The 27,240-nt window shown below is 36.3% G+C and overlaps 1 protein-coding gene across 13 annotated transcripts in view; it reads right to left on the bottom strand.

Moving 5' to 3' along the window:
* The window catches only part of RBBP8 (RB binding protein 8, endonuclease), a 102,478-nt gene that overhangs the window by 58,922 nt on the left and 16,316 nt on the right, over window positions 1-27,240 (bottom strand). The window contains exons 1-4 of one of the 13 annotated variants that reach the window (XM_045850022.1): window positions 25,372-26,409; window positions 24,759-24,919; window positions 22,636-22,843; window positions 6,049-6,091 (exon numbers count right to left, since the gene is read on the bottom strand). In XM_045850022.1, coding sequence (XP_045705978.1) covers window positions 6,049-6,091; window positions 22,636-22,744 — 152 coding nt within the window. In that variant the 5' untranslated portion in view covers window positions 22,745-22,843; window positions 24,759-24,919; window positions 25,372-26,409. Of the gene's footprint in view, window positions 1-6,048; window positions 6,092-22,635; window positions 22,844-24,758; window positions 24,920-24,975; window positions 24,994-25,071; window positions 25,149-25,335; window positions 26,411-27,240 lie in introns of those variants that run through there. The other 12 variants (XM_045850026.1, XM_045850027.1, XM_045850021.1 and 9 more) reach the window with 12 other exon arrangements.

The raw sequence follows: 27,240 nt of genomic DNA, 5'->3' as shown, positions 1-27,240 counted from the left end.
TATATGAAGGATCCATTTTAATAAAACTAAATTCCTTCAAAAAACTTAGTGAACATAGTTTAAAAATATATAATCAAATAGCAAACTATGATTTCTGAACTTGTCAGTACTGCTTCTTAAAAGTGACCAACATTTTGACTTTGAAAGATGTAATTCTAATCAATAGCTGTTAATCCAGCATCTACATCCAGCATCTAAGATCATTAACTTCAACACTGAACCAAGGTACAATATAAAGAGCTCAATATTAATCAACTTCGAAACATTACACTTTTGGTATCAAAACAGGATCAGAGAAAACAGACCAAAGGGATGTTTACCAGAAGATGGGGGGGTGGGAAGGAATAGGTGAAAAGAGGAAGGGGAATATAGTCAATAATATTGTGATAAATTTACATGGTGGCAGATAATTATTACAATTAGTAAGTATGATCACACTGTAAGATAAAAATGTCAAATCACTATATTGTAGACCTGTAACTAAGATAACCAATATATAACTGTATACCAACTATACTTAAATAAAAAATAAGAGTCCACAAAGCAAAGAATAAAATGAAAACAGGTCAGAGAGAACAAGAATTCTTATATACAGGAAAGGAGAGACTTGTAAAATAACTCCGACAAACAGTACTTAGCTATTTTGTTTGGTATGTGTTAAATCACCATATCAAGTGACTGATAGTATTCACCTTCTAATTTATCAGGCTGGTGGAAACCATCTCTAGCTGGATTATAAACAATGAAGATAAATATACAATAAGTACATTTCACAATTTTAAATGAAGTATTTTTATTACTGAAGAAAATCCTATTTACTTTTATTTTTTAATATATTTTACTAATTATGCTATTACAATTGTCCCATTTCCCCCCTTTTACTCCCTTTTGACCTGTGCATCCCCCTCCCACCCATATTCCCCCCTTTAGTTCATGTCCTTGGGTCATACATATAAGTTCTTGGCTTCTACATTTCCTATACTATTCTTAACCTCTCCTTGTCTATCTTCTGCCTTCCATTTATACTACTAATTCTCTGGACCTTTTCCCCCTCTCTCCTCACCCACTCCCCTGCTGATTACCCTCCATGTGATCTCTATTTCTCTGATTCTGTTCCTGTTCTAGTTGTTTGCTTAGTTTGTTTTTGTTTCAGGTTTGGTTGTTAGTAACTGTGAGTTTGTTGTCATTTTACTGTTCGTATTTTTTATCTCCTTTTTCTTAGATAAGTCCCTTTAACATTTCATGTAATAAGGGCTTGGTGATGATGAACTCCTTTAACTTGACCTTATCTGGGAAGCACTTTCTCTGCCCTTCCATTCTGAATGATAGCTTTGCTGGATAGAGTAATCTTGGATGTAGGTCCGTGCCTTTCATGACTTGGAATACTTCTTTCCAGCCCCTTCTTGCCTGCACGAAATCAGCTGACAGTCTTATGGGCAATCCTTTGTAGGTAACTGTCTCCTTTCCTCTTGCTGCTTTTAAGATTCTCTCCTCTTTAATCTTGGTTAATGTAATTATGATTTGCCTTGGTGTGTTCCTCTTTCGGTCCAACTTCTCTCTTTGGGCCTCTCTGAGCTTCCTGGAAGTCTGTTTTCTTCGCCAGATTGGGGACATTCTCCTTCGTTATTTGTTCAGATAAGTTTTCAATTTCTTGCTCTTCTCTTCTCCCTCTGGTACCCCTATGACTCGGATGTTGGAATGTTTAAAGATGTCCTGGAGGTTCCTAAGCCTCTCATTTTTTTTTTTTAATTCTTGTTTCTTCATTCTGTTCTGGTTGAATGTTTCTTTCTTCCTTCTGGTCCAAACCGTTGATTTGAGACCTGGTTCCTTCCCATCACTGTTGGTTCCCTGTACATTTCCCTTTATTTCACTTAGCATAGCCTTCATTTTTTTTTTATCAAATTTGTGACCATATCCAACCAATTCTGTGAGCATCCTGACTACCACCAGTGTTCTGAACTGTGCATCTGATAGGTTGGCTATCTCTTCATCACTTAGTTGTTTTTTTTCTGGAGCTTTGATTTGTTCTTTCATTTGGGCCATTGTTTTTTTGTCTTGGTGTGCTTGTTACATAGTAAGGGGTGGAGCCTTAGGTGTTCACCAGGGCAGGGCAACCCACGTAGCTGTGTTGTGATGCTATCTGTGGGGGAAGTGTCCAAGAGGGAACAATGGCACTTGCTTAGCTCTCTGCCAGTTTTCAGTCACTTCTGCTACCCACAAGCAAATTGGGCCCTTCTGGTGCTGATTCCCAGGTGAGTAGGTTCGTGCATGTTCTAGGACCCTGTGGGTCTCTCCAATAAACTCTCCTGTGAGGCTGGGAGTTTCTCCCATTGCTGCCTTAACCCCTGCAGGTGTTTTCAATCAGAGGTTTGAGGCTTTATTTCCCTGAGCTTGAACTCTGGGTTGTGCAGCCTGACTTGCTCCCCAGTTGTTCCTCCCAGTTTATCAGCAAGTGAATGTGGGACCACCCAGTCTGTGATCCCCACCACCTCACTGTGTCCACCAGCCGCCAACTTGCCTGCCAGCCAAGAGTTCTCTCTGCCTGGCTGCCTAGCTCTGCCCCTCCTACCTGTCTGGATGAATGTTTCTTCTTTAACTCCTTGGTTGTCCGACTTCCACACAGCTTGATTTTCTGTCAGTTATGGTTGGTTTTTGTCCCTAAACTTGCTGTTGTCCTTACCTTGGTTGTGCAAGGAGGCACAGTGTGTCTACCTATGCCTCCATTTTGGCTGGAATTCACGAGTGATCAAAATCTTATTTACTTGTAAATGAAACAAAGATATCCCCCCTTTTTTATTTGAAGCGGATATTGAAAGAGAAATTTTACTTAATACCCAAGAAATCAATGTATTTTCCTCATGCAACTGATGTGATTCATTATATTTATTTTTGGAATATTTTTTGTTATAGGTTGAGTTTATGTATACAGTTTTCTGTAACTATTCAGATTAAGTCTAATATACACATAAAGTAATATCATCAATATTAAAGTGCATTAAAAAGCTGAAAAGGTTTTGAAGTCCCTATTGCCCACAGAAACAAAACAAAATCTGTGCAAAAAAAAAAAAGAAGGTATATTTTCTACTACTCTCTGACCCACAGGAATAGGACTAGTCTAACTGTAGTGACATTTTTGGTTGTCTATCTAAACATTCATTTGCTTCTTATTCCCTGCTAGAACAGTGGTTTTCTTCAATATCCAGCAGCTACTTAGGGAAAAGTTCATCTTCTCTCCAGACTCAAGGTATAAATATTAAAAAAAATTTTAACGTTTCATCTTAAAATAACTTTAGGCTTACACAAAAGTTACAAACATAGAACAAAGAGTACCTCTATACTTATTACCATCCAGCTACTCAAAATGTTAATGTCTTGTATAACCATGATTATCAAAATCAAGAAATTAATACTGATGCAATACTATTAACTAATCCATAGGCTTTATTCAAATTTCTCCACTTGTCCCTCTAAGATCATATTCCTGGTCTAGCATCCAATTCAGAATCCTCCATTGTATTCAATATTATGTCTCCTACAATCTGGGACAGTCTCTCTTTGTCTTTCACAGTTTTGACACTTCTGAAAAGTACTGGCCAGTTTTACTGATTGTCCTTCAACTTGGGTTTCTCATATTTCCCACGATACAATTTGGCTTGTGTATTTTTGGTAAAAGCACAACAGAGGTAAGGTGCTCTTCTTGGTAAATTTTATCAGGAGGTATAGGAGGTTGACATATCCGATTACTAGCGACATTAACTCTGAACATTTGATTGAGATGAAGTCCACCTAGTCCCTCCACTGTGATATTACAATTTCCCCTTTGCAATTATTAAGTATCTTGGAGATAAACTTTGAGTAATCTGCAAAATTTACAATTACTGTTTTTCATCATACTTATACTAGTTTTAATCTCAATAATGATTCCTGCCTTCAGCAATTATTGCTGTAATTTTTGCCAAGTGAAGATTTTCTATTTCTAACATTGTTTCTACATTTAATAATTGGAACTCTAAAAAAGAACTTTCCATTTATTCCATGGGTAGAATAGTTCATTATTATCATTATTTTATTGTAGTCCTAGATTTTGCCATTAGGAGGTTTTTTTAAGGTCTCTTTTAATTTCTGCAACATACCCCCATTACTTTTTGAACACTTCCTTATTTTCTGACACTACAAGATGTTCCAGCTCATATTGTACTTTGCATACCCTCAAGTCCTAACACCAGCCAATTAAAAAAACAAAACAAAACCTGGATTTCTTTTACTGGAGGATCCTGTTTAGAAATCAAGATCTGGGCTTCTGGTGTGCTCATTAGTGCTGAGAATCACTATTTTTCTAGGCCCTCTCAGTGAATCAGACCTAGAACATGTATGTCCTCTCACACACAAACACATAACTATATTTTTATATGTATTCATCTATATATTTAAAACCATGAATTCATACTATTAACTACCATTCCTACCCAACAGTATAGGGTTCATTCTAGCTATTTCCTTTTTCTTATTGTAACTTCTTTTTCCTGACAGTGAAAAACAAGGCTCTCATTATCAATAAATTATTTACTTATTTGCTCAATCCTAGAATACATATAAAGCACAGTCAGAATCTTTATTAGTCTAAGCAAATCACGTTAATTTCCTTTGCCAGGTACCGTTTAAGAATGAGCACATAATCATCATCAGTGAGTCAGAGTAAGTCTGCTGGGGGTTGTTTCTGGCAAACTTTTAATTAGTAAAAAGCGACACACAGAGGTCCTGCAAGTGATAACTAGAATGATGATGGCCATCTTGACATTTTACATGTCAAGAGTGAAGGCTCCAATGCACAAATGACAGAGAAAAGACAGAAATAACCCAAGTCCTGATGATTTTTCAGTCACTATTAACCAGTCCTAGAATCTCCCTACTTCGGGCCTTCTATGTGAAAGAATATGTTTTCCTTATTGTAAAAGTCACTTCTGGTGGTTTTTTTCTTACAGTAAGAAATTATCCTAACTAATAAGATACATATCCTAAATGTACTAGTCAGAAATAATTTATTTCTTTCATAAGTAAAAAAACATCCCTCCAAGGGAAACTAAACACAGCTCTATCACAGAAACAGGGAAATGGATTATTCTATGAGTAAGGATGTTTAAAAAAACATCTTTAAGGTAGGAACATATACGTACTTTCAAAAATGCAAAACATTTAAGTATCGCTAAGAATAATAATTACTTCAAAAAGAACTTTACAAAATTTATGATATTATTTCTGTAAATAATTTTCCAACATGACTTTCTAGGTATAAAGAAAAACTGCAGTTTTCATTTTCAGATTATAATGGAAAAAATAGCTAGGTGTGTTTGATGGGCTCTTGGTAAACTCTACCTTTGGGCTAGCTTTTGGAAACTTAAGAAATATGAAGTAACTGAGCAAATGGTACGTATGGCATACATACCGCAAAGCAAAAGCAGTACTGGTCACAATGACATTAATTTTTGTTATAACTAATAATATTCTAATACATGCCCTGTTTCAGATTTCTGAATGTGGAAGATCTAAAGAACCATGAGTAAAAATCTGCTCCAGACTTAAATAATCAGATCTGATTGTGGGCTTAACAACCAAAGCAATTCAGAACCACTGGTAATTTTGAACAAATTAAAGGGATCTAAAATATTTAGTTCCCATTTCTCATATGAGCTTAGAAATCCCAGAATTATCCTGCCCTCCTTTTTGTAGTATCTTAAATTCCAGATGTTAATCACAGTTGAGAAAAGAATGCTAACAGATCAAAATGATTTTACAGATCAGTTCCCATCTTAATAGATACTTCAAGGAAAAAGATAAAAATTATATTAAAATGTAAATATATGAAAATATTAAGTAAGACTACACTCAAAATTAAGTTATTCTTTTTACTTTAAAAGTTTGAAAAATTTGCTGTCAATTAGCCACACTAAGCAAAGCTAATTTCCTTATAAATAAGACATGGGGGTCAAATAAGACATCAGTATAAATTCCTTTATAAATAAGACATTAGAGTCATATATTGATACTTACAAAATACGTTCCTTTTTCAGTTTGGTTACTTTCATTTGTAAACCTGAAAAATGAAAAGGGAAAAAAATGCTGTCTTATTTACACATTTTAACAATTCTAAAGCAGTTAATCTAAGTTTCTTTATGAGTTTAATGTTATAACTATTAAGTCACTTAAGACTGGCCTCTGAATAATGAGCCAGGTTCCATTAGTCTGAAGAGAGTTATTTCCCTTACTTACATACTCAGAAGTCACAAGAGTATATCTGTAACATTATTGTTTTTACTCTACTATATGACAGCCCACAAGAGTGAAATTTTCTCAACCTAAAGTGAGTTGCTTCCTTTCTAATCCCAACAGCAAGCATATAATTAGAAGTTAGTATAAATGAAGGTCTATGTTCTGACATAGCCTATGTATTTGCTAACAGCAATACTGCTTATGTAGGCTCAAGTCTTTTGGGATTAAAATAGATTGTGGCAGGAAATCCTGGACCAGAAGTAAAATTGTTTATGAAAAGTACTTAACAAAGGGCACTGTTTTTTATCTCTGGATATGTTATATGTACTTTTAATCTTAATTGAGTCTGACACAAAAACATAAGAGAAGACCACTGCCTATAAAACTTGGGTAGTTACTGTGGAGAGAGCAGGTAGATGGCACTGAAACAGCAAGGAAGATATAGACAAAATAAAGTGACTTTTCAAATCTTCAGAAACAATGAATAAAAGGAGAAAAACAGCCATTGAACAAACATGAAAATATATCCAACATCACTAGCAACTAACCCAAACCAAAAGAATTTACTTAACAAACTTTAAATACTCAATGTTGATGAAAGTGTTATAAAACTGTATTTCCATACTTTGCTAGAGATACTATAAACTGAAATAATTTTCTGGAAAGAAATTTGGCAATACATAACAGGACTCTTTGTTTTTTTTAAATCAGTATCTCACATATTGGATTCTAATCGAAGAATATAATTCAAACTATAGAGAAACTCAAAGTAACAAAGAATATAAACAATTTATAGCAATATAAAATGCTTAACTGTAACATGCTTAAGTAAAATATGATATAACCACTTGATAAAATAATATATAGCTAGTAAAACCATTAAATAAAAAAAAATTAGGGCTTCCAGCCAAGATGGAGGCATAGGTAGACACACTGTGCCTCCTTGCACAACCAAGGTAAGGACAACAGCAAGTTTAGGGACAAAAACCAACCATAACTGACAGAAAATCAAGCTGTGTGGAAGTCGGACAACCAAGGAGTTAAAGAAGAAACATTCATCCAGACAGGTAGGAGGGGCAGAGCTAGGCAGCCAGGCAGAGAGAACTCTTGGCTGGCAGGCAAGTTGGCGGCTGGTGGACACAGTGAGGTGGTGGGGATCACAGACTGGGTGGTCCCACATTCACTTGCTGATAAACTGGGAGGAACAACTGGGGAGCAAGTCAGGCTGCACAACCCAGAGTTCAAGCTCAGGGAAATAAAGCCTCAAACCTCTGATTGAAAACATCTGCAGGGGGTTAAGGCAGCAATGGGAGAAACTCCCAGCCTCACAGGAGAGTTTATTGGAGAGACCCACAGGGTCCTAGAACATGCACGAACCTACTCACCTGGGAATCAGCACCAGAAGGGCCCAATTTGCTTGTGGGTAGCAGAAGTGACTGAAAACTGGCAGAGAGCTAAGCAAGTGCCATTGTTCCCTCTTGGACACTTCCCCCACAGAGAGCATCACAACACAGCTACGTGGGTTGCCCTGCCCTGGTGAACACCTAAGGCTCCACCCCTTACTATGTAACAAGCACACCAAGACAAAAAAAACAATGGCCCAAATGAAAGAACAAATCAAAGCTCCAGAAAAAAAACAACTAAGTGATGAAGAGATAGCCAACCTATCAGATGCACAGTTCAGAACACTGGTGGTAGTCAGGATGCTCACAGAATTGGTTGAATATGGTCATAAATTTGATAAAAAAAAATGAAGGCTATGCTAAGTGAAATAAAGGGAAATGTACAGGGAACCAACAGTGATGGGAAGGAACCAGGTCTCAAATCAACGGTTTGGACCAGAAGGAAGAAAGAAACATTCAACCAGAACAGAATGAAGAAACAAGAATTAAAAAAAAAAAATGAGAGGCTTAGGAACCTCCAGGACATCTTTAAACATTCCAACATCCGAGTCATAGGGGTACCAGAGGGAGAAGAGAAGAGCAAGAAATTGAAAACTTATCTGAACAAATAACGAAGGAGAATGTCCCCAATCTGGCGAAGAAAACAGACTTCCAGGAAGCTCAGAGAGGCCCAAAGAGAGAAGTTGGACCGAAAGAGGAACACACCAAGGCAAATCATAATTACATTAACCAAGATTAAAGAGGAGAGAATCTTAAAAGCAGCAAGAGGAAAGGAGACAGTTACCTACAAAGGATTGCCCATAAGACTGTCAGCTGATTTCGTGCAGGCAAGAAGGGGCTGGAAAGAAGTATTCCAAGTCATGAAAGGCACGGACCTACATCCAAGATTACTCTATCCAGCAAAGCTATCATTCAGAATGGAAGGGCAGAGAAAGTGCTTCCCAGATAAGGTCAAGTTAAAGGAGTTCATCATCACCAAGCCCTTATTACATGAAATGTTAAAGGGACTTATCTAAGAAAAAGGAGATAAAAAATACGAACAGTAAAATGACAACAAACTCACAGTTACTAACAACCAAACCTGAAACAAAAACAAACTAAGCAAACAACTAGAACAGGAACAGAATCAGAGAAATAGAGATCACATGGAGGGTAATCAGCAGGGGAGTGGGTGAGGAGAGGGGGAAAAGGTCCAGAGAATTAGTAGTATAAATGGAAGGTAGAAAATAGACGGTGGGAGGTTAAGAATAGTATAGGAAATGTAGAAGCCAAAGAACTTACATATATAACCCATGGACATGAACTAAAGGTGACGGTGTGGAGAGGGGAATAATGGGGGGAATATGGGACAACTGTAATAGCATGATCAAAACATATTTTTAAAAATTAAGTCTATTTAGCAACACAACTATTTGGTTTTGTCTATGCTATTTTCTGCAACATGATTATCATAAAAGTGGGAAGCTTCTGCATACTTTCTCTGGTGTACTTTCTCTGAGTACACCAATTTTTTTACTATTCTTTAATTTTCCCAGTTGTGGTGAAACACATAGCCTAGCAGCAGATCCCCTGCTCCTGGGCAAGATGGTGACAGGAAGAAGCACTGCAATATGCAAGTACAAGGTTAGTGAGAGAACTGTATGGGAGGAAAGCCTTCCTACTCCCTTCTGGTTCCTGATTGGTGAAGGCAGGCACATGTGCCACAGAGGTCAGAATGGCAGCAGGGGGAGGTACTATATGGAAGAAACCTGGTAGTCTAGCCTGGTGAAAAGAAGGGAATAGATGGGGGCCAGACCCTCCTGGGGTCAAGCACACAGAAGTTTGGGCTAAGAAAAGCACCTGCTCTGGCCCACAAAGGAAATTAATATAAACCCAGGGGAAGGAAGGGACGGGCTCCAGCTCTCTTGCCCACCCTGGGAACGTACTGGCTGATGCATCTGAGGGACCTTCTGGCCCTTGCTGCCATCTGGCCAATGGTGGCATTGGCCCCACACATGGGCTCCAAGGAAGGAGCCTGAAGCTGGACAGCAACTGGGAACAAGCTAAGCTAACAATATTATTGCGCAGCAGACACCTGTGTTTCCCAAAGGACAGTATTTTAAATGAGAAGAATCTCTGGATGCTGCCTTTGGTTTTGGTCTGGCTACAGGTGGCTGGGTTTTCATCTCGGTTTCCAGAGTGCATAAGCTTCTGAGACAAGAGTCTGCCAGTCTCCCAGATTGTGTAGCAGTTGAATGAAGACCTCTTTCCTTTCTCACCAACCTCTGGAAATTGCCTATTGGTGACATTGGGCAGCCAACCCCCTGCTTTGGTTCTGTAACAGTGGATATTTTATTTACCTTTAAAAAATAATACTTAGAAAGTTTAAAAATTCTGCATCTACCCAAGTATTTATTTTATTTGGGGCAGTTAGTCCCCAATAAATAGTTGTTGGTTGACTGATACCTAAAAAAATAAGAAAAGTATTATTTTTGTCTTATGGATTCTAAGAAGTTATACATTTAGAAAAGTTTTTCATATAATGTATACAGAAACATTAATAAACTTGTCATGTCTGATAATAAGATTTTTCATTGTTTAATTTAGGACAATTTCTGAACAACATAATTTAAGACAAATAAGAGTTTTAAAAATAAACCTATATATTTTCCTACCATCTCCCCTTTTAAAGTGCTGACTAGGGATGAAGCTCAAGTCACATAGATACTGATAGGAAGTCACCCCTTCTTATTGCCCCAAGTGATAATGATTTAATGCCAGGAAATCCAGATATTATGGAAAAGAAAAAAAGAGAGAGAGACAGCCCTGGAGAATTTTTTTTGCATGACATTTTTGCCCTATATCTCAAATCTCACCTCTATGAAATATCCAACTGCTGTGATACATTTTACCCTAATTTCTATGGCCTATAATTTGACTAAATAAAGTGATATAAATAAAATAGTGAGAAAAACTTATGAGTAAACCTACAAATGTTCATAGCAACTTTATTCATAATAGTCAGACACCAGAAATATCCCAAATAATCCTTGAATGTGAGTTTAAAACAAACAAACAAACAAACCAAAAAACTGTGGTGCATCCTTGTACTATTCAACAATAAAAAGGAATGAAGTATTGATATATGCAACTACTTGGATGGATCACAAAGAAATTATGCTGAGTTAAAAAAAAAACCCATCTCAAAGGTTACATCCTATGTTATTCCACTTATATGATACTCTTGAAATGACAAAATGATAGAGATAGAGAACAGATTATGGGGTGGCAGAAGTTGGAGGTGTGGTAGGAAGGTGGCTGGGACTTAAAAGGGTGGCCTGAGGGATCCTTGGTAGCAGTCACAGGAATCTACACTTGTGATTAAATTGCATCAAACTAAATACACATAGGTAAGTCCATGTAAAACTGGAATCTGAATAAGGTTAGCAGATGTATCAATGTCAATTCATTGGTTATAATACTGTACTATAGTTATACAAGATGCTAACACTGGAGAAACTGGGAAAAGGGTATAAGATATCTCATATCTTACACAATACTTATATCTTATAATACTGTAAGAAACATGTATTGTTTCTTACAATTACATGTAAATCTATAAAAACCTAAAAAATTATGAAAAATAATTGCCCTAAGAGAGTTGGAAAACTGTTAAAATATAAAACATTATAAAGGGAAAACAACTTTAAGAATGTTAAAAATAAAAACTGGTGTGGTCTTTTGATATTTTTTATTTAAAAAAATTTTTTTCCATCTATCTGTGAAGTTTCTCACTTGAGAAGCTTCCTTCTTTTCCAGGTAATTATGGAAAACTCTTGAGACCTTCAAAGTAGTTAGTGTAACAACAAATCATTCTTGAATTAAGAAAAGGACTTGTGACCCTACTAGGCCAAAGACTACAGTCAGCAGTTTTTTACTCTCTTCTTCTCTTCTCGAATTGTGTGCAAATGTACTTTTTGATAGATTTTCTTGTTTTAAAATTTTGGCTGACTACTAAAACTCTGGTGTGCCTTTAGAAGTGAAAAGTACACTCAAAGACAAAATCGGTTCTTGCCATGAACCACTTAAAAAAAAGAAACAATAAGATAGAAAATCCATATAAACTTCAAAAGAAAATTCTTGGGAAATATGGAAAGACTACTCTTTTATCTCATAAGCATTCAACACCTGTAAAGCATCTGTTCTGTCATGAAGATCAGCCCTGAAACAGGTGTGTGTGTGTGCGTGTGTGTGTGTGTGTGTGTTTAAATTTTAGCATCTGCTATTCATCAAGTCAATTAGGCATCTACAATTAGAACCCCTATAAAATGTGCTTTAATCCTGCTCCACACCCATCGGACGGAATGAGGCTATACAACAATTCAGCTCCTGTATGAACAGGTAGTCTGTTCAACAAAGTATTTGGGATTGTAACACTGGCAACCTGAGACACCTATTGAGGAAAGAGAGCTCAAAAGGCCAAGCACTGTAATACAATTAACCCTACACCTACTGGTATGTGAATTTAGGAGGAAATGAAAATTAAGGGCCCATAATAACACAGGAAACAAATTTAAGAAATCAGAAATGAGGAAAGAATTCTAAATAAAAATCATTGCTGTTTTTACTTACTATAGTTCTCTATCCAAAATAGACCATAAATAATGTATGTACTGTCATTTATTTTAAACAAGTTATTTATGGTTTTGGATTATAAATTATAAGCCTAATAACACCTTTCTTGACAAATAATGGCTTTACATATAGCCCTGTTATCCAAAAGTCTTCTTGGAATTTTTGAGGAAAACACCTGAGAAAATAGAAGGAACAATATAAACCTGAATCAAGAAATATTTGTCCTGTCATATTAGAACTTCCTTACTTTCCCATTTCTTCAAATGGGTTCTAATTCTGTCCTCCCATATCTGCCTGGTTTTCTATGTAACTGATAACCACATTTACCAGATATAGAAAATATTATTAGATGAGACGTTGATAGCCAAACCTGTCATGGACAACAGACCATTTATGAAAATGGTAGTACTGTGAAAAAATACATATTCTAAATTTCATTTTGTTACCTATACTTTTAAATAATCAACTTAATACTGAAAGAGACTTAGAGAGGCAAAAAAATTGTACCCAAATGAACATTTTTACTAAAACTTTTAAAATTTAAAGAATTCTAAAATTTCTATTAAATTCTACAATATTAAAACTGTTGATTTAATTCTTGTTAATTCTGAATTCAAAGCATAAAGATTATGTACTATCAACAACAATTTGTGTTTAACCCTGACATAGCATTTGTCACAAAAGGAACATAAGACCTTAGAGTGAACAGTCATGAAATGATATTATCCTAATGATAAAAGATAAAAACTCAGTCACAAATATCTCTTAAAATTTTCTTACAAAAATGGTCTGGTTAGCATATTGCTATTCTTCAACAGAAACTGAAAGACTATTATTTCCTAGTTTTAAAAGAAATGCCTGGTTGGCGTAGCTCAGTGGATTGAGCGCGGGCTGCGAACCAAAGCGTCACAGGTTTGATTCCCAGTCAGGGTACATGCCTGGGTTGCAGGCCATGACCCCCAGCAACAGCACACTGATGTTTCTCTCTCTCTCTCTTTGTCCCTCCCTTCCCTCTCTAAAAATAAAAAAATAAATAATAATAAAAGACAATTTAAAAAAGAAATGCATGCAGCTTATTATATTATTATGATCAGTATACATATTGTTTTACATGTTTTTGCTATCGGTTTATTATGTTTTGTTCAAATGAGAAAAAAGCTAGAGATACATACAGCAGGGTATTCAGGTGGATCTAAGTTCCCATGGATAGACTTTCTTGGATACAAAGTAAAAATTGAGTATCTTAACTACTGCCATTCATAACACTTTCTCTCTAACTGACCTTAAGGTTTAAAAGTAATGAGTCAATTTTGATTCCTCTATATAATTCAAAACCATCAAAGTCTGAACAAGTCCACATTTGATGTCTTTCAAATAGCCTTTTATACTGGTTTCTCCGAGTGGGTCTCCCATCTTAAAAAAATATTAAGTACCCTTTAAACATGTCTTTGATGTTATCACATAGTTGAAGGATCTAAGTTTATATGGAACTGTGTGAAACACACTGACAAAGAACTCTTAAAAAATCCTGCACTCAGCAAATTTGCCTAGCCCCACCCAAAGTGTTTTCAATTAACATAATTTTAAAAAATGCTTATTCAATATCTTTAAAAATCCATAAATGATTTAAAATTGAAAAGAATAATATGCTCAATATATTATAATGTACCAGTGTATCTTCTCTCATCAACTCAAACCATATACCCAACACCTGCCATTCATAAAGCACATGGATATTAACCAAATATACCAACTGCTGTGTTCCTCCCTTCCTTAAGTTTTCCAGTGAAGATTATCTCACCCAGGAGTGTGGGGACTATTAGAGCTAAAAGTACAATTTTAAAAAAGCATATTCTAAATAAACTTTGTGAGTTTCATGTTCTACAATCTAATGAATACAGCATATTGTTCTTATCAAACAGTGTATTATTTTTCTTGATGCTTCCTCATCACAAAATAGAGGTCTCCTGAAGAACCTGAAACACCAAGAAACATGAAGAAACCTGCCAAATACATTTCCTCTGTTAAGAGCTTAAAAGTAAAACTGGGTCAGTTTTAAGTAGGTATGTATAAAAATTCTAAAAGAACAATGATGTGCAACATAAAAACAAGCATGATTTAGTAAAATAATTTTTTAGTAAAAAAAATGAGTCAAGTATAAAACATTATGTGCACTGATCACAATACAATAAGCAACATGCATATCTTTTAAACCTACGAAAGAACAAGCAAATGTTATTTTGTAGAATGATGACTGTTTTTCTTTCTTAACTTTCTATACTATTTTCTAAAAATAAAAAATGTAAAGTAAATAATAATAGTCTTTCAGAGTTTTACAGAGATATAATTTTGATGTTTTCATGTTATGGGACTTTAAAAACTGACATTCAAGAAACATTCCACTGATCTAGCTACAAGGTATAAATTCACTCAGATACCATTTACTGTTTTTTTTTTTTTGTATGTGCCAGCACTTCTACCTATGGGGATGTAAAGATGAGTAAGGTAGGGATTCTGAATAATACAAATTTAATGATCATCTTATAACCAGTTATAAAACAACAGAAAGGAAGTATATGAAGGATAAAGAATTTAATTTTATGCTTGAAGATGGCAGAACACTAATTCTCCTCTATCAAATGTTTTAAAAACCTCAAGTTTATCTGGTCCTATTTAAATTATTTCAAAATACTACATTTACTTCACTTCCAGGTCACAAAGAATAAGCTTACATATAGTAGGTAGCTCCTATAATATCTGCTTTAACTTGAAGCTATTGGTAAGCCTACATGCTGGGGTCACAGCATTCTAAACCAAAAAGAAAATATTGGTGCTCTTCAAAAGAAGTTGGGAGACATTGTCTATTCCTTCCCAGTTTTAAAAAAGTACATGTAGCTTGATGACATTGTTGTTATCAGTGTTACCAGGCAGACTGCCTTGTAACTAGCTTATTTTTGCTATCATTTCATTATATAATTTTATTGTATAAATATCTTCCTAAAGAAATCTTTTCCTAAATAAATTCCTCCCCAAAACGGTATTTATTAAAAATTCTGCATTTATTCTTACATGTTTAAACTTGAGTCACCTTCAAAGCACTCTCCATTTGATGTAATATACCTATTGAGACATTTTTTTCCATTGCTCGAAACAGCTGTTTAACTCATTGATTTTGAAGCCTTTTAGTGCTTCTGATGTTTTGTTTCACCTCTTCCACATCAGGAAAACGTTTCCCTTTGAGGACTTTTTTCACCCAGGGAAACAAAAAAAAATAAGGAGGGTGGGACATGGGGGTCGTGCCGTTTTTTGGTCAAACTGCTGAACACTTGGTGTGGTATGGGCAAGGTGCACTCATAAATTACCATCATGAAATGGGCAAATGCATTGAAGGAGCCTTCAAAAAAACTTCACTGAATCTGAACGTAGCCTCTCACAATAACCCAGCTGGTACATTGATACAGATGGGTTACCAGAACACTCACCAGGTGGCGGAAGCCTGTACTTACTACAAAGGGCCCACCCTCCAGTTTTTTGGGGGGTCCCTCTGGTAATGCCCACAAAACCTACTGTGTCTTCACTATTGTCTCCTTAGCAACTGCTACCATTCCCAGCATATAATTCAATAACTACTCACTGAATGAATGACTAGTACTAAAACTCAAAAATCTTCTTCAATGTTTCACACTAGATTTTCACACTAGATTTTCTGAGAGAAAACAGTATAATCAAGTGAAGAGAAGAATTAATGTAAAATATTTATATTTGCCTCTGGACATATGACCAAAAGAATATCACTTTAAAATTAGATCTAATGACAAATCTAAAACTATACTGAAAAACTCAATAGATTTATTAATCAAATACAACATGCCTTTTAGACACATTTTAAACAAAGCAACTAAAAAGACATTTTAGATGAGCAGAGAAATTTGAACACTATCATCTGGTAGATATTCCATGATACTAGAAAATTTGTTTTGTTAGTGTAATAATGGCATTTTTCTTTTTGTTAAAAAAGAGTACTGGACTATACTTAAGTATTTTTAGATGAAATTATGTTAGAGACTTCAAAATAACTGAGCGGAAGAGGCACAGAAGTACGTGGAATATATGTAAAAAACGATTGGCCATGTACTGACAACTGTTGAAGCTAAGTGATGGGTATGTAGTTCACTATACTATTTTCTTTAGTTTTGTAAATGTGTAATATTTCCTAAAATAAAAAAATTTAAACTTTAAATTAGAAAAGAACATAGGTGAACACATACAAAAAAATATTTAAAGTAGTTACCTATATGTGTGGGTAGAGGAGAGGAATAAATTTTCATTGCTTACTTTGCATTTTGACATTTTTAGGGAAAAAAAGCTTAAGCTTGATACAACACAATGGAATACTACTTGGCCATAAAAAAGAAAGAAATCTTACCCTTTGCAACAGCATAGATGGGCCTGGACAGCATTATGCTAAGTGAAATAAGCCAGTCAGAGAAAAACAAGTACCATATGATTTCACCCATGTGGAACCTAATGAACAAATAAAATAGAAACAAACTCATAGATACAGAACAGAATGACAGTAGTCAGAGGTTAGGGGAATTTTGGGACTGTGTGAAAAAGGTGAAGGGATTAAGCAAAAACAACAATAACAACAACAAACTCATAGATACAGACAATAGTATGGTGATTAGGAAGTGGGTAGGAGGAGGCAGTAGAGGGTATGAGGGCGATAAATGGTGATGGAGGGAGACTTGACTTTGGGTGGTGAACATACAGTAAACAGATTATGTATTATATAACTGTACACCTGAAACCTATGTAATTTTATTAACCAATGTCACCCCAAAGAATTCAATAAAAAAGAAAAATAAATTTAAAAATTAAAAAAAAGACAAAACAATAGTAACTTCACCAATATCTGAATTAAAGCTACTGGACTCTAATTTCATCAGCAATCCTATATGTTGAAAGAGGTTTTTAATAGAAACATGGATCAGAAAAATCTATCAAAGAATGAGCACAATAGAGCAGTAAAGAATGTGGATGATGTGGTAAAAGTAGTTAAACTCCAGCCTTTCATTTAAAAAAGATGAGTTTCTAATGTCTACTTCAGCTAGGGCTTCGTAAACCACAATTAAGAAATGAAAACTTTTAGCAAAGTTGCAGGATACAAAGTCAACACGTAAAAATCAGTGGTGTTCCTATAGACTCACAATGAACAACCTGAAAATAAAATTAAGAAAACACTTCCGCCCTGGCTGGCATAGCTCAGTGGATTGAGCGCAGACTGTGAACCAGGCATAGCAGGTTTGATTCCCAGTCAGGGCACATGCCTAGGTTGCAGGCCACGGCCCCCAGCAACCGCACATTGATGTTTCTCTCTCTCTCTCCCTCTCTCTCTCTCTCTCCCCCCCCCCTAAAAATAAATAAAATCTTTATAGAAAAGAAAGAAAACACTTCTATTTATAATAGCATCCAAAAGAATGAAATACTTAGGAATAACCTTTAATCAAAGAGATGAAAGAATTATACAATAAAAACTGCAAATGTTGCTGAGACAAATTGAAACCATAAATAAATGGAAAGATATCTCCTGTTTACAGACTGGAACACTTACTATTAAGATGTCAATACTACTCAAAGCAATCTATGGATTCAATGCTATCCCTATGAAAATCCCAATAATGTTTCCTTGCAGAAACAGAAAAATCTATCCTAAAAATTATATATAATGTCCTTTGAGAAGGACACTGAATGACCAAAACAGTCTTCAAAAAGAAGAACAAAGTTCAAGGTCACATACTTTCTGATTTCAAAACTTAATAAAAAGCTATAGTAATCAAAACTGCAGTGCTGGCATACAGACAGACATACAGATCGATGGAACAGAATAGAGCCCAGAAATAAACTCTCATATACATGATCAAATGGTTTTTGACAAGGGTGCCAGATCCATTCAATAGGGAAAGAAGTCTTTCTTTGTTTTTAATTTCAACTTTATTTTTGTAATTGACTGTATTGCAGATGTCCCCACTACCCTTGCCCACCTCCACCTAGCCCCTTACCCCCTTTCCCTCTGCCTATCATCACATTGTTGTCTATGTCTATGTGTTACATATATATGTATTTTTGGCTAATTCCTTTACCTTCTTTCGCCCAGTTCCCTCTTCTCCCTCCTCTCTGAACAGCTGTCGGTCTCTTCCATGTGTTCATGCCTCAGTTTCTAGTTTGCTCATCAGTTTATTTTGTTCATTAGACTCCACATATAAGTGAAATCATATGGTATTCGTCTTTCCCTCACTGGCTTAATTTCACTTTGCATAATAATCTCCAGGTCCATTCCTACTGTTGCAAAAGGTAAGATTTAAATTGTGGTCTTTTCAACAAGTGGTTTTGGGAATACTGGGAAACCAAATGCTAAAGAATGGAGTTGAACTCTGACTTTACACCACGTAAAAGTTTTAACTCAAAATGGATCAAAGACCTAAATATAACAGCTAAAACTATAAAACTCTTAGAAGAAAACATAAGGCAATATCTCACTGACATTAGATTTGGCAACGATTTCTTGGATATAATACCAAAGATATAGGCAAACAACAACAAAAAGAGGTAAATTGGAGTACATCAAAATTAAAATCACCTGTGCATCAAAAGACACACTACAGTGAAAATTCAGAGAATGGGAGAAAATTGATGCAGACACTGGCCACGTGTTATGAATGAGACGAGACAAATTCACATGGACTATCAAGTCCTGTGGAGGAAAAGGGACAGCACATCCACTCTCTTAAGAGAGCACACCAACCCTTGCCTAGACAGGTTTTTATTGGCTTAATTTGCATAGGAAGATAGGGCATATATGGAAAGGTCATCAATCATTGTGAGGCAGTAATAATCAAATAGATAATATTCAAAGAACTCTGAGGGCCTATTTTGAGTCAGGCTCAAATAGTTAAAGGGCCCTAAAACTTTGGGGAAACAAACTCATTTCATGCTTGTACTCTTATCATTTAAATTGAGGGTATTAGCAAAGCAGGTTTCACAGGATTTTATGCATTCTTTCTTAGGCCTGATGGCCCCAGGGAACCCGCACTTTCCAGCACAGGGCTGCACCTACCTCCTGCGTTGTTTCAGGCTTAAGTCAGGCAGGGGAAGTAAGGCAGTTAAGAGATTAGGCGACTTTTTGCAGACAGAATGCGGACTCAAGCTATGTCAAAGCTGAGGGGCAAAGGTCCATCACCCTCTTTCTCCATGGCCCCCCCAAATCCTTCCCTAAGGGCCCCCTCGTGACTGTGCCTATCTTAGGCCATCCTTCCCTTGAGAAATCTTACCCATCACAGGCTAACTGGTCATGCACTGGGGGTCAGGTAGGGTGAAATAAAGTGGGCAGAGGCAGTGCTCCTGCCAGGGAGATAAGTTTTGTCTCCTTAGTGGCTTAGGGTCTCAAGGTTGCTCACTCAGCCTTAGCCATGGGAGGTTACAGTTTCTGAAACTAGGCAGGGCAGTTCCCAACAGAAAATATTTCCAAATCATCTATCTAGTAATCATCTACCTGGATATCTAGTAATATCCAGAACATACAAAGAACTCCTATAACTCAAAAACAAGAACAACAAAAACCCAATCTGATTAAAAAATTGGCAAAGGTCTTGAACAGACATTTCTCCAAAGATATACAAATGGCTAATAAGTACAGGAAAAGATGCTTAACTCACTAATCATGAAGGAAATGCAAATCAAAACCACAGTGAGATACCATCTCACATCCATTAGGCAGGCTACTGCCATCAAGGAAGGAAGGGAGGAAGGGAAGGAAAAGAGGAAGGGAAGGAGGGAGGAAGGGAGGGAGAAAAAGGAGAAAGGAAATGGAGGGGTGAGAGAAGGAAAACAAAGAAAACCAGAAAATAACAAATGATGGAAAGAATGTACAGAAAATAAAACCCTTGTGCCTTGTTACTGGGAATGTTAACTAGTATAGCAGTATTACAGAGTATTACAGAAAACAGTATGGAAGTTCCTCAAAAAGTAAAAAATATGATTCAGCAATTCCACTTCTGGGTATGTACCCAAAATAATGGGAAGCAAAGTGTTGAAGAGGTATTTGTATATCCACATTCATAGCGACATTATTTACAATAATAGCCAAAAGATAAAAGCAACCCAAAACTCCATCAGTGGATGAATGGAAAAGCAAAATACTATATATACGTACATATTTTATACCACTGAATTGTAGACTTAAAAATGGTTAAGATGTTATGTATATTTTATGACAATTTTTTTTAAACTGAGTACCCTCACTCCACCCCACCAAAAGTTGGAAAGTAAAAATTTTCTAAGATTTCCTTATCATTTAAATTTTCTCATGTTATTATTTTGGTCATTCTCTTTGTTTCCTCCAAGAAATCAGCTTTAAAAAAACCCCACAAATGGGATAATAAGTAATCAGTATCTGAAACATCTGTTACAACTTCTTTGTAGTAACCCATTGTTTCTAACTGGGGTGGTCCACAGCAGGAGTTGATAGCACATAATGTTACCACTTCAGATGATAGCAACAGCTAATATATATTGTCACTGTGTGCCAGAAAACTCTTCAGAATGCTTTATATGTATTAAGCTATTTAATGTACTATAAGGTAGCTATTACTAGTATCTCTATTTTATAGATGAGGAATCTGAGGCACCATAAAGTTAAACAGCTTGCACAAGATCATCATCTCTATTCAAGTGGTAGATACAGCTTTCCAATACTGGTAGTCTAGATCAAAAATTGACGGATTTAACCACGCCATCACATGGCCTCTTTCTCAGCACAGCAGTACTCCCATCCACTTGCAATCAATAAAAGTAGCCACTCAAGATGAAAATTTTAGGCTTAATCCTAAAGACAAAGCATGATAACAAGGCATAATGACAACTCTGCCTCTTCAGCATAGTACATAGTGGTTAATTAGACTTAATTCCATTAGAAAGCCTGGTCTACCACTAAACCACCTTCCCAACCCCAACATAACCCATCTGGTTCCTCCTTTATATTCCCAGATAAAATGGTATACTATAAAATTCCTTTAAACTAGGGCTGTATATGATTTATTTTTATTTACAAGGTCTGGCACATAGTAAGTGGCCCCCCAAATATTTATTGAACAAGCATCTCCCAGTACACTGGAGCTTGTAAGAATACATGTTGGGTTCATATTTCAGAATCCATTAATTAATGAGTCCATGATTGTGAGGTTTTGCCAAAAATTAAATGTACCACAAGATAAATGTATCATAGGGAAGTTCCAACCTAGACCCACACTCTACACTTCAGATTCAGGTGGATCATGTTTTAATGGCATTCTGGTATAATGTTAAAACTATAAAGTACCATAGAATTAAATCTATGGTTTCAAGAAACAAATATAATATGAAGTATTTCCCACACATGGGAAAAACATATTAAAGTCACAAAATTAGATAGGTATATTAAAGCTTAATATCAAACCTTGAGTTTAGCTTTAATAGAAAATTCCTTTATTTGGAATATACTTTAACACAATCACAAATAATATTTATATACTCATTTTGACTGTAACTAATCAATCATCTGCTCCCACATTGTACTTCATATAAACCTTCTAAGTTCTTATTTCATTACACTATAATGATCTGTTTATATGACTCTATCTCAACTCAACTGCATTTGAAGACAAAGTGTCATTTACTTCAATATCTCAGTACTGGTAGCAAATAGATTCCCAAAGGTTTGTCAAATGACATAGGTAGTATTTTTATGTTTATAAATAAACGTGTGAATAATTTTAGAGGAGAAAATTAAGTTTAGAGGTTATGTAACTTGGCTGAGATCACAGAGCAAGTAAATATATGAAATCAGAATTCAAATCCAGGTCTTCAGTCAAAAATTGTTATGCCCTTTCCATCATACCACATATTACCACAAATTGTGCAAGAACTACATAATGCAGTAGTTGTCTGTAATTAAAAAGGAACAACTTAACCACAAAAATTTAAAACAGTAAAGGTACCTTAAAAATGAGAACTTTGGCTCTGGCCAGGTAGCTCAGTTGGTTAGAGCATCGTCCCAATATGCCAAGGTTGCAGGTTTGACCCTGGGTCAGGGCCCATACAAGAATCAACCAATGCATGACAAATATGTACAACAACAAACTGATATCTTTGTCTCTCTCTCTCCCCCTCCCTTCTTCCCTCTCTCTCTAAAACCAATCAATCAATAAAATAAAATTCAGAAAATACAAATGAAATCTTTAAGCTGTCATCCAAAACTAGGTATTATTACATTCTTAACATAATACTGCTGTAAGTATTGATGGCAAGTTTTTACCTTGTACTTCTTTATCATGATACTCTTTTAGTTTTGTCCAAAGATCCTTAAAATCATTAGATATATCTGCAGAACTAGGGCTTCCACAACTGCTTCCAGAGACGTTCATCTTGCTTTAATACACTTGACACTTGTATTTGCCTAATGTTTTCTGACTTTTCCTGTTACATTATATAGGTATGAAGTTGTCTTTGGACAGCTGAAATACCTGAAACGACAGAATGCAAAACAAATGAATCCTTCATTTACCTTTATGTAATCTGAGCCCAGCCAGCTGTTCAAGTTTTCCTTATTTACTTACAATCAATAACTTTGAGAATTTGGTGAGGTAGAAGGGAATGGAAAGTGAGGAAAGATGATTATGGTGAGAAAAGCCCTGATTTCAGTAATCTGGACCTTAGTTAAGCTAAATTTTCATGTAAATTTTCTCTTACTCCTTCTAGAAGGAAGTAATTACCTCAAGTATGTTAAATTGAAAGCCCCCTGATATACAGAGGTTTGTAATCATTCATGATCAGTACTGATACACCACTCTAAAAGGATTTATTGCTTTTTAAACTTTGAATAAGGACAGAATGCAACAGTACATTGAACCAATAACTGAAAAAACATTCTGAAATATTCTTGACTTAACAAGCATTCATGTTTATACACACATACAAAAACATGTTATAAAGAGCAAGGAAGATGAGTGACGTTTTAACTGAATATCTGAATAACTGGCTTTCTCATGTAATCAGTGAGCTAAATATGGACACAGCAAAGAATCTACGAACACAGAAACAACTAGTAACAAGGCAACTAGGGTAAAGCTATTTTGTGCCTCTCTCGGAGCACAGGTAAGTAAGTTTATTACTTCTCTAGCCATTGAAGGAAGCAATATGCTATTATTAAGAAGTGGATTAATAAATATTTTAATGGGTTCTTAAACTTAAGATTATTAACTAGCTACCACTGAAAAAAGTAAAATGATTAACAAGTCTACTAAACCTCACACCTGGCTCCTTAGTCATTCATTGCCTTACTAGAGCTAACAAGTACCCAAACTGATTTAAATGTCTCTTGCTAACCATTTCTTTATGTCTATAAGCAGTAACATTTCTACAGTTAGGAAGATTATGTGTGAATCCACTGGACAAACTATAAAGTACTACAAAAATAAACATACTTTTACTAAATTTTCAAAAATTGTGATTATACTTTTCTGAGACAGTGAAAACTAAACATAGACTGGATTTTAGATATTAGGGTATTTTTAATTTTCTTGGGTATAATAATGATATGGTCATATTTTTTTAAAGTCCTTCATCTGCTAAAAACAGATATATGCTTAGGTGTTTACAGGTGTTCGGAGATTTGCTCTAAAATATTCCAGCTAAAACAAACAAAAAAGTAGGGAGATGAAAGAAGAAGGGCTGAACTTTGACAATTATTGAAGCTGGGCAATGAATGGGCAAATATATGAGAGGGTTCATAATTGTAGTGTCTCTCTTGTGTATGTTTATTATTTCCATAATGAAGTTTTCAAAAAGTGGAACTGGGTGCACTGCATTAGTATAGTTTTATTTTCCAAGAGACTCGTATTCTATTCCTTAATCCTAAAAGATAAACCAATGGGTCTATACTACTGTCAGTAAAAGCAACCATTTATTAAGTGTTCACTATATACCAAGGACTGTGATATCTTATATTCATTTTTTTATCCTAATTATCCAGAACAACTCCGCAAAAACAGCTACCATTATTGATTTAATTTTAGAGCTGGAGAAATGGGCTTAGGAGATTAAGTGACTGGCCCAAGATGACTTTGCTAGGACAAGGTTTTGTCACAGCTGGAACTTATGTTGTGATGCCAATAACAGCAAAATACTGCTAAGTAACCAAAACTAGGTAAATTACTTATTCCTATTAAGTAAATAATGTAAAACCAAATTTTACTTTAATAAACTTAAAAATGTATACTATTAAATAATTTTAAACCCAGTGTAAAAAAGTGTACTTTAAGAAATATACCTATCTGTATCTTTAGAGGTAGATATATTTCTTTAAAAAAGCTCCCCCCAATAAAAAACAACTTATCAATATTAAACTCGGAAATTCTGGCTCCCGAAACCATCTCCTACCTATCCTGCATGTCCAGCACTTTTTGTTGGCAAGTCTTCGGGCAATGAACCGTTATTCACTGCAAGATGGTACACTCTAAGATCTCAGAAATGTACATCTTGCCTCTCAAGTCGCTTTCTGGGCTCAAAGGTCTGAAGAACATAATACATTTCTGTGCATCCTGTAACAGTGTAAACCACCACATTGAAGGTGCTAAGTAAAATATTTCTTTCTTACCACACCACATGTATTCTTACACAAGTAAGGAAAGAGCCACGCCTCCAATCACACAAGAGTCCTGAACTGAATAAGAATTTTGAGCAGTTCTCTTACTAACAATGCAGACGCTCAAAGGCTCCCTTTTCCAGGGCCCTCAGCCATCAGCCTCCGCTTCCACACGCTAGCCAGACAGCTAAGCGCGAGGGGCAACACCGTGCAGGGCGGTGTCTGCGCAGGGCGGTGTCTGCGCATGCGCGGAGGCGGTCCCGTCGCGGGAAAGCTAGTCCAAAGCTAGCGCGGGAGACCAAGAAACAGCACGGAGTCCGAACCAGTCTTGCCTCCCCTCCAGCCGGCTTTGGCCGGCCTCCGCCTACTTACTAAAGCTCAGCCCCACAGTCCTACAGCCATCCTCACCCTACGGGCCAAAAGCGTTCGGTCAGCGCGCCGCTCCAGACCGGAAGTGGGCTCTACGACCCAGCGCTGCGGTTTACGGGAGATTCCTCTTACTCAAGGATTCCAAGATTGCCTTCAGATTATCGAAACTCCCGGCAGGGACGCAGGCACGCACCGGGACTGGGAAGAGAAGGCGGCTGGCTTTTTTTCTCCTTCGCTCACTAGTTTGCCGAAAGTCCCCAGGAAAGCCAGCCCCTCAGGGCTGGCCGCGTTTTCCGGCCGCGGGGGAGGGCCCCAGGGCAGCCTGCCGAGATAGGAGGCGGCTGCGCCCGCCCCTGCTTGAACCCGTGCGACGTCACGCGGGTGTTTCTGGGAGTTTACGCCCCTCCTCCGGCCTCGTACCGAGGCGGCGATCTTTAGGAGTATCGCGGAGTGGAGTCTACAGGGTGTCCCGTCTTGAATGCGCTGACTGAGTGCACTGACTGGGGAAGGAGAGCGCCACCTCTGCGTTGTCGGGAGCGGCCGCTCCAAGAACTGGCGATTGCCACGGCGTTTTGGGGGTTTCCTGGAGAAAGCTCAAGCCGTTCTGTTTGGGAAGTTCCAATTACTTGAAAATTACAGATGCGTCTGATTTAAACACATTTCAGGGAAAGGCTATATGAGTGGCTTGTACCAAATGGAAAGTTGAAAGTAACTAATGAGGGAATAGACACGGATTTATCTAACGTAATTCTCTGCCTTGTAGATGTTACCTGCAGTTCAGTGATGTGACCTGACTGGTCTGGGTGGTGAGGCCAGATAGCAAAACGATGTGTATTTTGCTGAGGTTAAATGGAAAGTTTCTGGAGAAACTGAAATGAGAAGGAATCACGAGTGACCAGCATTGTTTGTTAGAACAATATATTAGGTAATATATATATATATATTAATCAACATTTCCTGTATCTCATAACATTAAAACTGTTCATGTATTTTCCTGTTTACCGTGATTGCTAAAAGAAGCGTTTCAGCATTGGGAATTCTACAAATGAAGCTGAAGAGAATAAACAGAATAGACTAGAACCACAATATCTGTTAAACCTGGTCAGTACTTTTCTGTAATACTACTAAGGCCTGGGGGAAAGACAGGACAATATTATAAACTTTAAAAAGTAGTATTTAGAAAATCATAAATACAAAATGTAAAAGTAATTTTTCTAGTCATTATCGGTCTTGAGTGAAGATCATAATTTCTCCAGATTGAACGTTAACAGTACTTTCTGTACTATTTTAACAGTGCTATAGAAATGTTGGTATTTTTAAAGAAGAGGGCTGTTGAATCTTCATTACCCTGTTATGGCAACCATAATTCACTTCCAAATTTTATGTCTTAATTCATAACACTTAGAGAAAATGGGTGAAAAATCGACCATGCCATTTTTAATATAACATCGGAGGCATAACTACTTATGTAAATGTTTATAATGGAAATGGAGAGTTTTGTTTTAAGTGGAAAGAACCTGTAATCAGTTTGTCTTTTAATGGCGCATTGAAAGAAGGGCATACTTGTGGTCCAATGAAAAACTATGGTAACTGAATGACCTAACCTGTTCCTTTTGGCCTCTGCCAATGACTTCACTGTCCAATCTATTTAAGTCAAAATCGAAGTAATCATCCTTGGCACCTTCTTCTTCCTTAACCCACATATCCAATCTATCAATAAGTCTTGTCAATTTCACTTACCAAATATCTCCCAAATCCATCCCTTCTCTTCATTACAACCCCAATACTTCAAGGTCCCTTTATCTCTTACTTAGTCTACTACTAGTCTGCTCATATCCACCCAACCAACAAACTTACCTAAACCTTTCTCTTCACTAGTGTTGAGAAAAAGTCTTAAGCACCTATTCT

This window comes from Phyllostomus hastatus, unplaced genomic scaffold, assembly GCF_019186645.2.
Source record: "Phyllostomus hastatus isolate PE091 unplaced genomic scaffold, TTU_PhHast_1.1 phas_contig_80, whole genome shotgun sequence".
Taxonomy (NCBI): Eukaryota; Metazoa; Chordata; class Mammalia; order Chiroptera; family Phyllostomidae; genus Phyllostomus; species Phyllostomus hastatus.
The sequence above is the reverse complement of the archived record's forward strand: the minus strand, read 5'-3'. Positions and strand labels throughout refer to the sequence as shown.